Raw genomic sequence first — 14,911 nt, forward strand, 5'->3', positions numbered from 1 at the left:
GCTGATGATTTTTAAAGTGTTTGACAGTTCCCCCTTCCCTCTCTCTCTCTTCTGCCGCCCATGTAAGACATGGCTTGCTTCCCCTTCGCCTTATGCCATGATTATAAGTTTCCTGAGGCCTCCCCAGCCATGCACGACTGAGTCAATTAAACCTCCTTGCTTTATAAATTACCCAGTCTCAGGTAGTATCTTTATAGCAGTGTGAAAACGAACTAATACACTCATCTTTACCTCTCAGCAGGTATTGTAATTTCCTAGTTGTAGGCCAAACTGAGTTTTTTTAAAACATGTTAATCATAGTGCCTATAAAAGTGACACTTTAGATATATAAGATTCCCTTCTTTGTCTACAAAACAAATGCAGAATTCTGTTTGTATAACTAGACCTCTTAATTTTTTTCAACAAGAAGTTCATCTCAATAGGTACAATATCTAAGACTACAAATGCCCTAACAGCAGAGTAAATGACATACTCAGAATACTTACAGCACAATTCTTTCCAATTTTTCTATTTTTGTCATGCATCTTGAAGTGTGACTTACCTTGCCATTTCATCTTCTACATATTTTTTAACAGCTTTCTCAGCAACTGTCCTATCCAGCTTTGCAATTGGCACAGTTTTTACTTCATCATATAGTGCCTGAGGTTCCTGAATAAATAAATTTACCAACATTTCAAAGAAAACTATTTAAATCTAGCTGTAATAAAAACAAACACCCATTTGTTTCTTCCAAAGAAATATATTTTATCCTAATTAAGTACATAAATAACAGTAGCTATTCTTATGTTAAACCACAATGTTTGTTTATATTTTTTATATAACCTCTGTAGTCCTAACATATCAAACATTAACAAGAAAGCATGGTATAGGGAAAAAACCCACTCCAGTTTTGTAGTTACTCATTGCTGAGATAGAATTCTGGCTCCAATGTTTACTAGTTAGTGGGCCCTAGAGGAAACATGACTTTATAAAATTAATTTGGTAACTAGTTATAATGTATATATGTTTACAAAAACTGAGCATATGATGTTAAATTGTATAGATTATTAAAAACATCAACTTATGACACATAAAAATCCACACAAAAACTACAACCACTTTATCCAATGGAAAACTAGTCACTAGCGAAATATACTATATCTTAACAATTATGCAAAAGTGTTATCAAGAAACTTTCAGTATGTTTTATCACTTGCTGTCTTACCATTGCAATTTGAACCTCTCCTCCTGTAGCATATACTTCTCCATCATGATCGCCATAAAGAAAAAATCTTACTATGCTTCCATAAAAGAGGGGAAGTGTCTTGATTGTCTTGACCTAATATTTAGTTTAAAAAAAAAAAAAAAAGCTTCAGTATTAAGATTTACGAAGAGAAATAGGCTTAATAATAATTTCACAGAACTTCTTTATTACAAAGAAAAAAACCTTGGTAACTATCATTAGAAAAACTAATGAAAACAGCATTCTAATATTAAAATAAAATTGTATTTTTGAAGTTCTGTACTTAACAAATAGTTGTAAAAATATGGCAGCTTCTTTATACAAATGTGTTAGAATTAAGCATGTGTCTTACAAGTCCAGAATTCCTTCAAATTCAGTTATAATGAATGCCAACATACCTGAAACCTTTTTTCCCCATAAAATTCTGCTCTCAGATGATGAACAGCAATTTATAAACTTTGACAAGTTAATATTATTTTTCAAATACATCAGCTCAAAACTTGCCTATCATATTTCTTCTCCTTACTTGGCTTGAAAAATCTAAGGGAAATTTCCACAACTCCAATTCAGAAATTCCCAACAAGGACTATAAGAGCTTATCCCAACCTACCTTGCCTGCCCCATTTCTAAACTATTTCTCTTCACACATACAATAGGCAGCAGGACAACCCAACTCTTACTACTTGCTGTTTTTCTGCACTTACCTACGCACATCTCTATGCTCAGATTACCTTCTAGAAAGCACTTTACTCCATTACCACTAAGCATTTGACTAAACTGATCACTCCTTTCTTCTTGTAACTCTTCACTTGGCTCTAGGGATGTCACATTCTGCTAGTTTCCTTCTATCTCACCAGCTTATCCCTGTCAGTCTCCTCTGCCAGCATCTCCTTTTCATTCTAACCACTAAATGTTGGGAAAGCTCCAGGCTCAATCCTTTTACCTCTTTAGCTATACTCACCAAGTATAGATGATCTCATCCAATTCTATAGCTTTAAATATATGATGGTATCTCTCATTTATGGAGAGAACAGAGAGCCTTCTACCTTGTAATTATCTGTGTAAACCTGAGCCTCTACCCCTTTCAAGGTCCACACAAATGTTACTTCTTTTCCAAAGTATTTAACGATCTGCTCTGTTCTTCCAGCCCACACGACCAACCAAAGTAACAACAACAAAAAAAATCCTCTCCTCTTCTCTCCTTCTAACCTGCCAAAACACTATTAATCCTTTCTCTCCATTGCATTGATCCACTTCTTACCGATTACTTATGCTTACACTATCCCCATTGCTAGGATATAATATCACCAAGAACAAAGCACATCTCCTATATCTCTGAATTCTCCACCACACAGTCAAAAGGTGCAGTAACTTACTATGTCAGCAGATGCTCAACAAAAAAATACTTAAAAATCATTACTTAACGCATTACATTAAAAACAAACAAACAAACAAAAAACACTGAGATCTCCATGTGAGTAAAGTTTAGTTTAGGAAACCATAAAAACCTTGTTAATTGAGCCTCTGGCAATAGTTTTTTTAATGCTATAATAAATTATGGAATTTAAAATCAGTTTGTCCTTTTCATTCTTACCTAGCTCCTGAGGAGCCAGTATTTGCATTATTTGTTGTTACTGTTGTTAAATTTTAATACATCTAATTTAGTCTCAACTTCTACTAAAAATTGAATCTAAAAATAAGTTAAATTTCCTTAGAGATGATGGAAGACACTGATGTCAAACAGGCCTGTGAAGAGTCTGAATAAATGTTCTTCATGAAATGTGAGAATGGGAAAAAAAGAAAATTTTTAAAATAGCTTATTTTCTATACATGTGATTCTGCATATGTGTTTTAAATTAAATTAAAAATTATAAGAAAAAAGTGACAATAAGTTAAACCTACCAGCTGTCCTGCTTTGTATATCTTTCCATCCCATTCTATTGCTGCATATGTTGCCCAGGGACCTTGCTTTTTAGAAGGAAGATCAGGACGTGTAATTACTCCCTTAAAAAGTGTAAATTTTATTTGTTTATCATACTTTTCATGACAGTCCTTCAGCCACAAAGCAAATTCTCTGTCAATTTTCATTCGCTGTTCCTGTAGAATTTTAAAATGTTTTATGAAATATAGCTACTAGCAAACAAATATAACCATAAACATTTGTCATTCATTTTATTTTTTCCTTTCATATACTCCAATTCAGAAAACCTAATAAAAAATTAAATATTCTGCTGGATCCTTCCTCTGTACACATTTAGGATATTTCAAACAAATGCATTACCAAAGAAGAAAAATTTGATATTATTCTTAGAACCAAGGGTATCCCTGGTCAATATCAACAATAAAACCTTCCTTTCCGCCTTTAATTCCTAGGATACACTAAAAACTGATGAACCCTTACTGCCTGGGAGGAGAACTAGCTAGCTCCACAAAAGGGATGAGTGGAGGCCTTCTAACTGTAAACCACATTCTCAATGGGACGATAAAAATCTCATTGTGTATCAAGTACTTTATAAACGTGAATACAATATACAAACAGACAGATGGTAAATCTGCAGTAGTAAAATTTCACTGGGGAAAACAATTGAGAAAAAGATGCCAAGAAAGACTCCTTATGAGGGTGATAACGAAAAAAGGTTGAGAAACACTGCTATGCAAAATGTACTTTTCTTTTTAATTTTCTCTTTTATATATAGAGCCTATCCAAAAAATAAACTCATAAAACTGAAGTGTTTTCTAATAATACTTAAGAAGATGTGTTTTTGCCAACCATTCTTCACCCTGTTGGGAGAGAATACAGAAATCTGTATTCAAGCATAAGGTGCTATACACTTGTTTGATGCCTGCCTCTAGGGCAATGAGGAGGTAAGACAATCTCCCCATTACATGCTTTTGCAGAGGACAGTCTGTAAAGTTACAGAACTCCATTCCTTCTTACGTACCTTATACCATAATATACCACTTCCAAAGGAAAGTAAGGCAAAATTAAAAATAATTTCAGCCTAAGTTTTTGATGCTTGCTGTCAAGAAGGATACTATCTTAGTTATTAATAAATTTGATTTTTTTAAAGTTATATGAATGAAAAAGGAAATATATATACATGGTAAAGACTCACAGGTCCAATATGGTATATAGTTTCCGGGAAATTGCTGCCACACTTACTCCTATAACTAGGTACCAACTCTTTCCCAAATCAGCAAATCATTGTTGTCAGTTTGCCAGCTGACATGGAGATTAAATTAGTAACTAGGAACCAGAAAGTGTGACAACCAAAACGTTAAACTACCCTTCTAAAACTCTCAGGATGGATTCACTATCAACCAAACAAATTACCAAATGCATTAATTCCAGACACTCAGTAACAGTCAAAGTACAATTCAGAAGGCATGTCAAGGTGACAGGTAGTAATCTAGGGGAAAAGTATGCAGATATTCACTTTATAATATTCTTTCAACTTTTCTGTGTATTTGAACATTTCTTTTCCTTCTTTTTTTTTTTTTTTAAATACAGAGGGTGTCTCACTGTATTGCACACGCTGGTCTTGAACTCCTGGCCTCAAGCCATCCTCCTGCCTCAGCCTCTCAAGTAGCCAGGATTACAGGTGTGAACCATTATGCGCAGCTTGAATGTTTCAAAATTAGAAAATACATATTTTAAAAGTACAGTGTAACAAAGGAATAGAATTAACTATTTCTGGATAGCTTTTGAAAACACCCACTGCTCAATAAATGTTGGATAACTAACACCATATTATAAATGAATTCTAAGTGTATTATAAAGGAGTAGTAACTCATTTTGATAAGGTCTTTCTCAGTGTATAATTCTTAAAAGTATCCTAATCTTCTATGATTCACAAGCTTTATAAGAGCAAAATTAATTTCAACATCTTATAGGACTGACTGACTACAAATACTATGTACTATGCACTGTATTTATTGCCCAAAAATAAATTGATAATAAAATCATCTATTTCTTGGCAATTCAACATTAAACTACTGAAAGAGTAGTATCAAAAGTCTCTGAGGTCTGTGCACAGAATACAAGTACACTAGTATACTAGTTTCACTCAACTTTGTAACAAATTTCAAAGTGAAATCATTCTTGTTGTATTAATCAATACATGTATTTTAATATTGATCAATCTCAAACCACCTTTTAGTTCAAAGTACTTCACAGTTTTACCCCATTTTTACCCTCAAGACTAGATAAAAATTGCACAACTAGGTTATTAATGTACAAATATAGCCCTTAAAGCAAATACAATTGTTCATACATGTTCTCATTAAGATGCTTCTGTGGCTTCTACTATGTCAAGGGCTAGATATTAAGATCTTGGCTGGGTGCGATGGCTCATGCCTGTAATCCCAACATTTTGGGAGACCAAGGCAAGTGGATCACCTGAGGTCAGGAGTTCGAGACCAGCCAGGCCAACATGGTGAAACCCCATCTCTACTAAAAATACAAAAATTAGCCAGGTGTGGTGGCACGCACCTGTAGTCCCAGTTATTTGGGAGGCTGAGGCGGGAGAATAGCTTGAACCTGGGAGGCAGAGGTTGCAGTGAGCTGAGATTGAGCCACTGCAATCCAGCCTGGGAAACAGAGTGAAACTCCTGTCTTAAAAAAAAAACAAAAACAAAAACTAATGAAGATATGTAAATTCTATCCAAACCTAGTCTAATTAGCTTAAAATTTTTTAGTAATGTGAACACTTGACTGCTCATAAAAAAATTTATACATCATAGTCTTTTGATGCAAAATATCAATAAAAACCTACACTGCTAGTGTCTTCTTTTACTTAAAAATAAAACATTTGCAAATATTCACAACTTTATATTTAAAAATCATACCTGTCCATTTAAAATCCTTGTAAAAAGGGTGTTCTTATCTTTCAATTTTAGCTCAAGATCCATAAACGTCAATTTATTTGTGCTGACCTGGAATTTGTCATTAGTGAATAATGCACCAGATATCCTATTGTAGCATTCAATTGGTGCAAGCCCTCTCTTCTTAGGAGGAGTACACCAGTCAAAGCTTGAACAGAACAAAATGTTAGTTAGTAAAAGAATTAAGTTGTAAAAACATAATTTCAGCAAAAATCAAACTTACTCTTCAACTGATGTATATGGTATTAAACGTCCATTCCAGAAACATTCAAAAATAGGCCTTTTCCCTCTAGCTGCTTTCTCAAGTATGAAACAATCATCTTCATCATCTTCATCTTTTAATTCTAGATCAAAAGGGCAAATGGAACAAAATGTTTATTGCTAAAATGTGAGAAATAATGAAACAAACACATAAATGTTTCAAATTGCATTCTATAAAACCTAAAGGTAGTTTTATACTGTTTGCCCACAAAAAGGCAGGTTTACAAAGTGGTTCCACATTAAGAATGGTGTCTGTCATTTAGAAGTCAATAATTACTTATATACGAACCAATGTACTAGCTGCTGGGCCTGTCATCTTTAAAACCTATTCATGAGGCTAAAAGAGTCTTACATCCAAAAAGATTATCCCCTATAACAAAATCCCTCCTTCCTACAAATATAGGAGCTTAAATCGTGTATCTAAAACAGTTTCACAATTTTATCAGAACTAGTATGTTCACATGAAAGTCATCTGAGAAATCTATGACATCTAATAGCAGCGAGTTTACCTAGTTTGAAGAAATTAGTGAATGATGCTAAAATTAAGTTTACTTTTTAGAAATTATTTTCAGATTCAAGTAAGCACGAAAAATGTACACAGAACTGTAAGACATGTTACTATGCATCAAGAGCATTAATTTGCACAATTGTCTATAATCTTATGTTTATTAGCAACACACTCTCATGTATCCAGATAAATTAGGATTAAACAACGTGATCCTGACATATTACCACCTCAGCTACCCTGGCATTAGTTTACCCACCTAAAACAAAACCTTCTCCCTAAAAGCCCTCACAAGAAGTCCCTTATATAAAAGGTGCTTTCAATCAAACAAAATCACTTTGCTCTTAGAGGAGAATCCCTCTGATGGATCACTCAACTTACTTGCTCTTCTTTTTAAGGCAGCATTTGAAAAAAATTATATCTTTTTGTCTATTAGCACACAAAAATTGGAAACAGCAAATTTAAGAGGTCAGAGATGGCCAGGCACAGGGGCTTACGCCTGTAATCCTAGCACTTTGGGAAGCTTATGTGGGAGGATTACCTGAGCTCAGAAGTTTGAGACTACCCTAGGCAACATGACAAAACCTTGTCTCTAATAAAATACAAAAAATTAGCCGGGCATGGTGGTGGGCACTTGTAGTCCCAGTTACTCAGGAGGCTGATCCATGAGAATTGCTTGAACCTGGGAGGCAGAGACTGCAGTGAACCTACATTGTGTCACTGCACTCCAGCCTGTGTGGCAACACAAGACTTTTGCCTCCAAAAAATAAAAAACAAAACCAAAAAGGCCAGTGGAGCCACTGAGTAACAATATGTACTGGGCAGGAGCACTTAATAAACAGTGTTGAGCACTATTCTGAGAAGTTGCCCCAGTTTTTAAATTTGATCTTCACAACACCCCTATGAGGTGTGAACTACCCATTTCCCAGATAAGGAAACTAAGGTAGGGAGTAGTTTGTCCAACAGAAAGTGGCAAAGATGGGATTCGAATCAGGATCTCTGGTTGCAGACCCTAGAAAACCAAGAATGTACTAAGGAAGTATTCTGAATGAAAAAGTTTAATATTGTTAACCTATAAATTCAATGCAATCCCAATAATCTCACTAGAATTACTTTAAGTGAATGTACAAAGCTGATTCCAAAATTATCTAGAAGAGCAAAAGTATTCTCAAAAAGGAACAATAGTGAAAATGTTTTTTCCCAAAGATACCAAATTACAAGATAAAGCTACAAGACAGTATCATTACTCATAAAAAGAAAATAGTACTTTATAGTAAAGAATCTAGACCTATGTACTTATGGGAACTTTATATTATAAAAGTTCTAACTCTTGGGTAAATTATAACATTCAATAACTGGTGCTAAGAAACTGAATATGAATACCACATAGAAAATAATTGTTAAATCCCTATCTCTCTACTGGGGGGGATAAAAAAGGTGGGGGCCAGGTGTGGTGGCTCACACCTGTAATCCTAGTACTTTGGGAGGCCAAGGCAGGAGGATTGTTTCAGGCCAGGATCTTAAGACCAGCCTGGGCAACACGGCAAGACCCCATCACTCAAAAATTTAAATAAATAAAACCCCACCTTGCTCTACATACAAAAAAGAAAAACACAGATGCATTGACCATAAAATGACAACAAAAACAAAAAAGCTACAGATTTATATAATTTTGAGATGTAAAAAGCCTTTCTACAGTAAGACAAAATCAGAAAGCATAAAGAAAAAGTTAATAAATATGACTGCATAAAGTGTAAAACTGCAACGAGGATAAAGAGAAGACAAGGGAACATATAAAGGATTAATACGCATACATATCTAAAAGTTTGGATTCGTAACAGAACTAAAAGAAGAGTTCATTAAAGATTTATTCATCTAGAAATGAATGTACACAAAAATCAGGAATTACAAAAATTACAAATACCTAACAACCTAAGACTTGCATAAGAAAAAATTTTAATATTTATCTAACCTGAGTAGCCCAACCGATAATCATTTAGAAAAACAAATCACTGTCCTAAATCACAACTTCATATTTTATAACTAAGATAACAGATTAACATACTTGATGGAAAGCATGGATCATCAGGGTAAGTTTCTCTATCATATAAGAATGGATGATAACGGATAATCCCTTCCACTACACCATCTCCTTCAACATGAGCTTTGAATTCAAAACTATCAGCTGCTGTGTTTACATACAACGTCTGCATGTCGTCTTGTATTTCCCTTAGGTTGACAATCTTAGGTACCTTCCCTTTTTCAAACATAGAAATCTAAAATAAAAATGAAACAAAAATAATTAAATTCTATGGTAACTTTAATTTTGTTCTCAGCTATGATTCAACAATAGAATAAGTAAAAATTATGTTTATTTGTACAAGTAACAATCTGGCTTAATGAAATACATATATTTACATATGAGTTAAACAGCTTTAAGTAGCATCTCAATAAGGAACATACTACTAGAAAATATAAAGTAAGCAAAGAAACAGCAAATCAGAGCTGAAGGACAGAAAAGTCATGAGTACATTTAATTCGAGGTTTCTTGCTAGAGGTAGGAAGTGGGACAACATTGTATGTGAAATTCTAACGTGTGGGTTAGAGGATTGAGAATCCAATACTCAAATGCTCTGTGCTGCTAAACCTTGTCACCACGATATAACTTCTACAAACAAAAGGAAAGCTACATTATCTCCCTTTTCCTCCATGCTTCAAGAGATGATTGATGTTCAGTAACAATGCATAGCTCCACAGAAGAGAGACAAAAAAAGATAAACTAAGCCTACAGTAAATAAAGGTTTGAGAAAAATACATCCAGGAATAATCTCTTTAGTTGGATATCAAACAATGAAAGTAGTTTGGTAAAAAACAAGGAGAGAGAAGTTGTCTAATTATCGAGTGTTTTTTATTATCCTTAGTCATTTGGAACTGGAACAAATATCTCATAATTTTTATTATTTTAAGATGGATTTTTCTCTTACTTCAATATCAATATTGTTGAAAGGTTCAACTTCTTTTGATGTTCGTATTTCATTTCCTTTTGGGCCATGAATATAGTAGTGATAAATATGCCTAAAATAGAGAAGAATAATTTTATACTTTTAATTCACATAAAATTATAAGTTAATGTAATCTTCTATCAAAATATTTTAACACTATTTACTAGGTATCAAGCACTTTATTAAGCATTTTAAAATACATATTCCATTTAATGGTAAAAACAATTGAGATGCAGGTATTACTGCATCTCATTTTACAGATATAGAACCTGGGGTGCAAGAAGCATATGTAAGTTATCTGACATCACAGAATAGAGTTAGGGAGCCGTGGGCTTCAACCCAGGCCTTTCCAACTTCAAAGACCACATACACCACTTCCAAGAGGAATAATTCATCAAATAAATATAAACTAGACAGCAAGAGTCTATAATTCTACTTACCAGGTACGTTCCAGAAAGGACTCAATTATCAGTGGTAAACTGGATTAGATATCTAATCTCAATAAGAGAATACCATTCTAGAACAGCAGTCCCCAACCTTTTTGGCACCAAAACCAGTTTCACGGAAGACAATTTTTCCAGAGATGGGAGTTGAAGAAGGGTGATTTGGGATGAAAATGTTCCACCTCAGATCAACAGGCACTAGGGTCTCATAAGGAGCACGCAATATCTCACATGCACAGTTCACATGGGGGTTCGTGCTCCTATGAGAAATCTAGTGCTGCCAGTGATCTGACAGGAGGCGGAGCCAGGTGGTAATGCTCACTCGGGCCCACCACTCACTGTGGGGCTGGGTTCCTAAAAGGCCACAGATGGGTACCAGTTCACGACCGGGGCATTGGGGACCCCTGTTCTAGAACATTCATCTCTCCTCTCCTATAGCACTGAGACAATCTTACCCTAAGATTCCAAAAACAAAACTAGTAAGTTTGACACCATCTCACTGAAAACCAACATTTTGGAAATAACACCTCTTTATTTTTTCAGAAAAGGTTAAAAAAGATTATATTTTGGTAACATTGTTCAGGATTATAAACTACCATGTCTTTATTCGTGAAATAGAAATTTGCAATATTTCTTCATAATCCTTCTTTATTAGAGCAAGAGTATATTTAAATTATGTGTTAATGTACACTGAGTTCCTTCAATAAACTATAAAATAGCTAATAAAATATGTACTTGAAGAAAACTGCAAAGTCCTACTTAAATACCTTGGGTAACAGGGATAATAAACAACTATTCAACAAGAAAAAAGGTATTCCTAAAACCAAATTTATCTTCCCATAAAAAATTTTTTAAATTCTCTTAGCGTATAATTACGTATAAAATTGAGACTCTCAAGAACAGTAGCCTTTTGGGTAAATGTAAAAAGATACATTTTTAAAATACGAATTTTGAGCAGATGTACCCATTTTGCAAGTCTCAGTAATTCATACTAATGCAAATTAGGGAAACAATACAGTAAATCGTATGTATCACATAGCTATAAAAAAAAAATTTTAGGCCGGGCGCGATGGCTCACGCCTGTAATCCCAGTACTTTGGGAGGCTGAGGTGGGCGGATCACCTGAGGTCAGGAGTTCAAGACCAGCCTGGCCAACACGGCAAAAACCTGTCTCTACTAAAAATACAAAAATTAGTTAAGTGTGGTGGCACGCGCCTGTAATCCCAGCTACTCGGGAGGCTGAGGCAGGAGAATCACTTGAACCCAGGAGGTGGTGGTTGCAGTGAGCCAAGAGTGCGCCATTGCACTCCAGCCTGGGCAACAAGAGTGAAACTCGGTCTCAAAAAAAAAAAAAAAAATTTTTTTTTAGAGCCATTAAATAACTATTCCTCTGATTTGGTCTAATGGAATATAGAGTCCCTACAAGTGTTACTGGAATAAAAACACAATGATTATTTTCAGTACTAATGTCATATAGGCACATATGTACATATATTTTTTATTTTAATAGGCTTGATGCATTCATTCACTTGATAAACATTTGAGCATCTACCATGTAGCAAGTATTCTTCTAGAAGACATTGGAGATACAGCAGTGAATTTAACAACAACAAAAATAAATATATATGGTATGGAAGATTACGACAGGTCCTATGGAAAAGAAGCACAAAACGGGGTCATGGAAGTGATATAGTGCTCAATTTGACAAATTGTGAAGTTCTTTTTTAATTTTATAATATTGTCAAAATCCTGTGCCTCAAATAATGCTCAGTACACTAGAGGTGATCTATAAATATTTACAGAATAAATGAATAGAGAGCTGTTTTAACACCAATATCAGAGTACTGGATAATACTAAAGGGAAGAAAATGAGACAGGAGCAAAAAGGATACCAAAGAGGCTTCAATATATCTGTAATGTTTTCTGTCTTAAAAAAGTTAAGTAGCAACATTTCCTAAGCCAAATATAATTACTTACGCTAACTGTCGTGTCCAAAGGTGGAAATAATTTTTCAAGTACTGTATGTGTTCTGGTTGTACCCCTGTGATAACCACAGCAGTAAAGCTATCTTTTTCCTTCTCCTCTATGATAAGATGATGTAGAAATCTTTCATCATCATTTGTAATGTGAACAGAATCAGAGGGCTACAAGAGTGAACAGAAATACAACAGATTAAATCATCTAAATTATAATTATACAAATAGCTATTGCATCAAATTTTAATGTGATTTACTTGGAGTTTCACAAATAGGTTTCAGAAAAGCTTTGGAGGAAACTGGCCCAATACAACAAACTGGCTAAGTATGTGACAACACTGTGAAGACAAGGGAACTTTCACACAGACTGCTAAACTAGCATGCATAAAGAGCACCCTATCTTATAATGCTAAACCGATTTTAGAATCATAAACGAAAAGGTAAAGACAAATACTGAGTTTTAAAATGCCTTAAAAAATTGAGGACACTTACCCCTAGGGTAGAATGAACGCTTGCTTGGGAGACCTACCACTTAACTTGGTCAGGACCAATGTCCAGCCCTCCATGTTCAAGAAAACTACAGGGCAGGCTGGACCCAGCTAGCTAAGCCCAAACACATAGTGCTTAAAAGTAAAATCATTCTGGACACCAGTCCACTTTCAGAGAATATCTAAAACTTATGGAAGGGAGTTAGTAGGGGAATTTGAGGATAAAATTACAAACTTCTCCATCTGTAGTATGAATCTATGTTTTAAAAAATTGCAGGCCGGGCGTGGTAGCTCACTCCCGTAATCCCAGCACTTTGGGAGGTCGAGGCGGGCAGATCATCTGAGGTCAGGAGTTTAAGATCAGCCTGGCCAACAAGCCAAAACCCATCTCTACTTAAAATACAAAAGTAGCCAGGCGTGGTGGTACACGCCTATAAACCCAGCTACTAGGGAGGCTGAGGCAGGAGAATCGCTTGAGCCCGGGAGGCTGAGGTTGCAGAGAGCCAAGATCGCGCCACTGCACTCCAGCCTGGGCAACAAGCATGTCTCAAAAAACAAACAAACAAACAAACAAACAAAAAACATGGTATGCGTGCGTGCGCGTGTTTGTGTGCGTATTCATACACAGTCATATGTCACATAACATTTCTGTCAACAATTGACTGCAGTGGTCCCATAAGATAATACAGTATTGTAAAATTAGTGTACCTTTTCTATGTTTAGCTACACAAATATTTACCATTCTGTTACAACTGCCTGGGGTAACAAGCTGTACAAATTTGTAGACTAGGAGCAGTACCCTATACCATATAGCCTAGGTGTGTAGTAGGCTATGCCATCTAAGTTTGTATAAGTACACTCTATGATGTTCACATAGCAACAAAATAACCTAATGACACATTTCTCAGAATGCATCCCTGTCCTTAAGTGATAGGAGACTATATCTACTGTGTATGTTGCTATATACATTATAAAACTGTGGAAATAAAAACAGACTAAACTATTCTATCTAGGAAATCAAGTTGATTTTTAAAAATAAGTATGTATGATTACTTGCTGAATTAAAAAGTGTTACAGCTCTTTCAGAATTTGTCTATCAAATTCTAAAATTTCTGATTAAAAAAACAATAAATCCTTAAGACCATACCCCTTCAAAACCATTATAATGCATCTCTATACACTAAATTGCTAATATCACAGCTACAATATATACAAGTAACATTTCATATACTTTGAGTCAGGAGATTAGTCTGAATTTACTAACGATGCAAATTCATTATCCAAATATTTATCAAGCATCTTCTGTAAGTCCTATGCCTCAACTTGGGCCTGAGAAAGATAGGTTCAAGATAAATAAGACAGTGCCTTTGTGCTCTACAAATTCCATCTGGTAGGAGATGAAAAAACAAATGATTACAAAACAATATGCTATTATGTATGAAGATATGAACCAAGAGCTACAGAGGTAAAACGAGGGTGACGGTCACCCAGCAGATGACTGAATAATAACATTCCAGACAAATGAGAACATGAATTCAAGAGCATAAAGGAAACAAGGTAGTTTTAGGACATATGATAAACATATGATAAAAGATGAAGCGGGATGGCTGAATTAGAGCAGTGGAAAGTGGGTGGAAGAGAGGATAGATGAAAGAAAATAATATAAAAGACAAAATTAAATGTGCTGAATGATTAACAAAAAGGATTACCAACTTTAACTGCATGGCTAGTGGATGCCATTAATTGTAAAGGGTAGTTGAGAGGAAGACAGGAGGAGGAGAGAATAAGAAAGGTTTACGGATAATATTTGATCTCTTTATTTTAAGAGACATGGTCTCTCAATGTTGCCCAGCTGGTCTTGAACTCCTGGGCTCAAGAGATTCTCCCTCCTCAGCCTCCCAAACTGCTAGGATTGCAGGCATGAGCCACTGTGCCCAGCCAATATTTGACTTCAAAGGTACCAAAAGTGAGTTACTCCTCGAATACCTAAGAAAGAACATCTAATTGAACCTGGAAATGAGTGTACTGGATATGATCAGTTGGTATTCATCACCCATTCCTACCACCTTTTACTGTACTCTCTTGGGCTGCAGAGGTTGGAAGGCAAAAAAATACTGTTTGGACTGTGGA

General features: G+C 35.1%; 1 protein-coding gene across 10 annotated transcripts in view; it reads right to left on the reverse strand.

Annotated features, from left to right (window-relative positions):
* SMCHD1 (structural maintenance of chromosomes flexible hinge domain containing 1) overlaps positions 1 to 14,911 on the reverse strand; it is a 147,859-nt gene that overhangs the window by 96,439 nt on the left and 36,509 nt on the right. For all 10 annotated transcript variants that reach the window (XR_010151859.1, XR_010151858.1, XR_008540621.2 and 7 more), the window contains 8 exons: positions 12,295 to 12,461; positions 9,857 to 9,947; positions 8,938 to 9,148; positions 6,330 to 6,450; positions 6,071 to 6,254; positions 3,125 to 3,319; positions 1,205 to 1,318; positions 542 to 648 (listed from right to left, as the gene is read on the reverse strand). Coding sequence is in view for 7 of the 10 variants with exons in the window: in XM_512045.8 (XP_512045.2) it covers positions 542 to 648; positions 1,205 to 1,318; positions 3,125 to 3,319; positions 6,071 to 6,254; positions 6,330 to 6,450; positions 8,938 to 9,148; positions 9,857 to 9,947; positions 12,295 to 12,461 (1,190 nt within the window). In the remaining 3 variants the exon portion in view is untranslated. The remainder of the gene's footprint in view (positions 1 to 541; positions 649 to 1,204; positions 1,319 to 3,124; positions 3,320 to 6,070; positions 6,255 to 6,329; positions 6,451 to 8,937; positions 9,149 to 9,856; positions 9,948 to 12,294; positions 12,462 to 14,911) is intronic.

The sequence above is a fragment of the Pan troglodytes genome, chromosome 17, assembly GCF_028858775.2.
Source record: "Pan troglodytes isolate AG18354 chromosome 17, NHGRI_mPanTro3-v2.0_pri, whole genome shotgun sequence".
Classification (NCBI taxonomy): Eukaryota; Metazoa; Chordata; class Mammalia; order Primates; family Hominidae; genus Pan; species Pan troglodytes.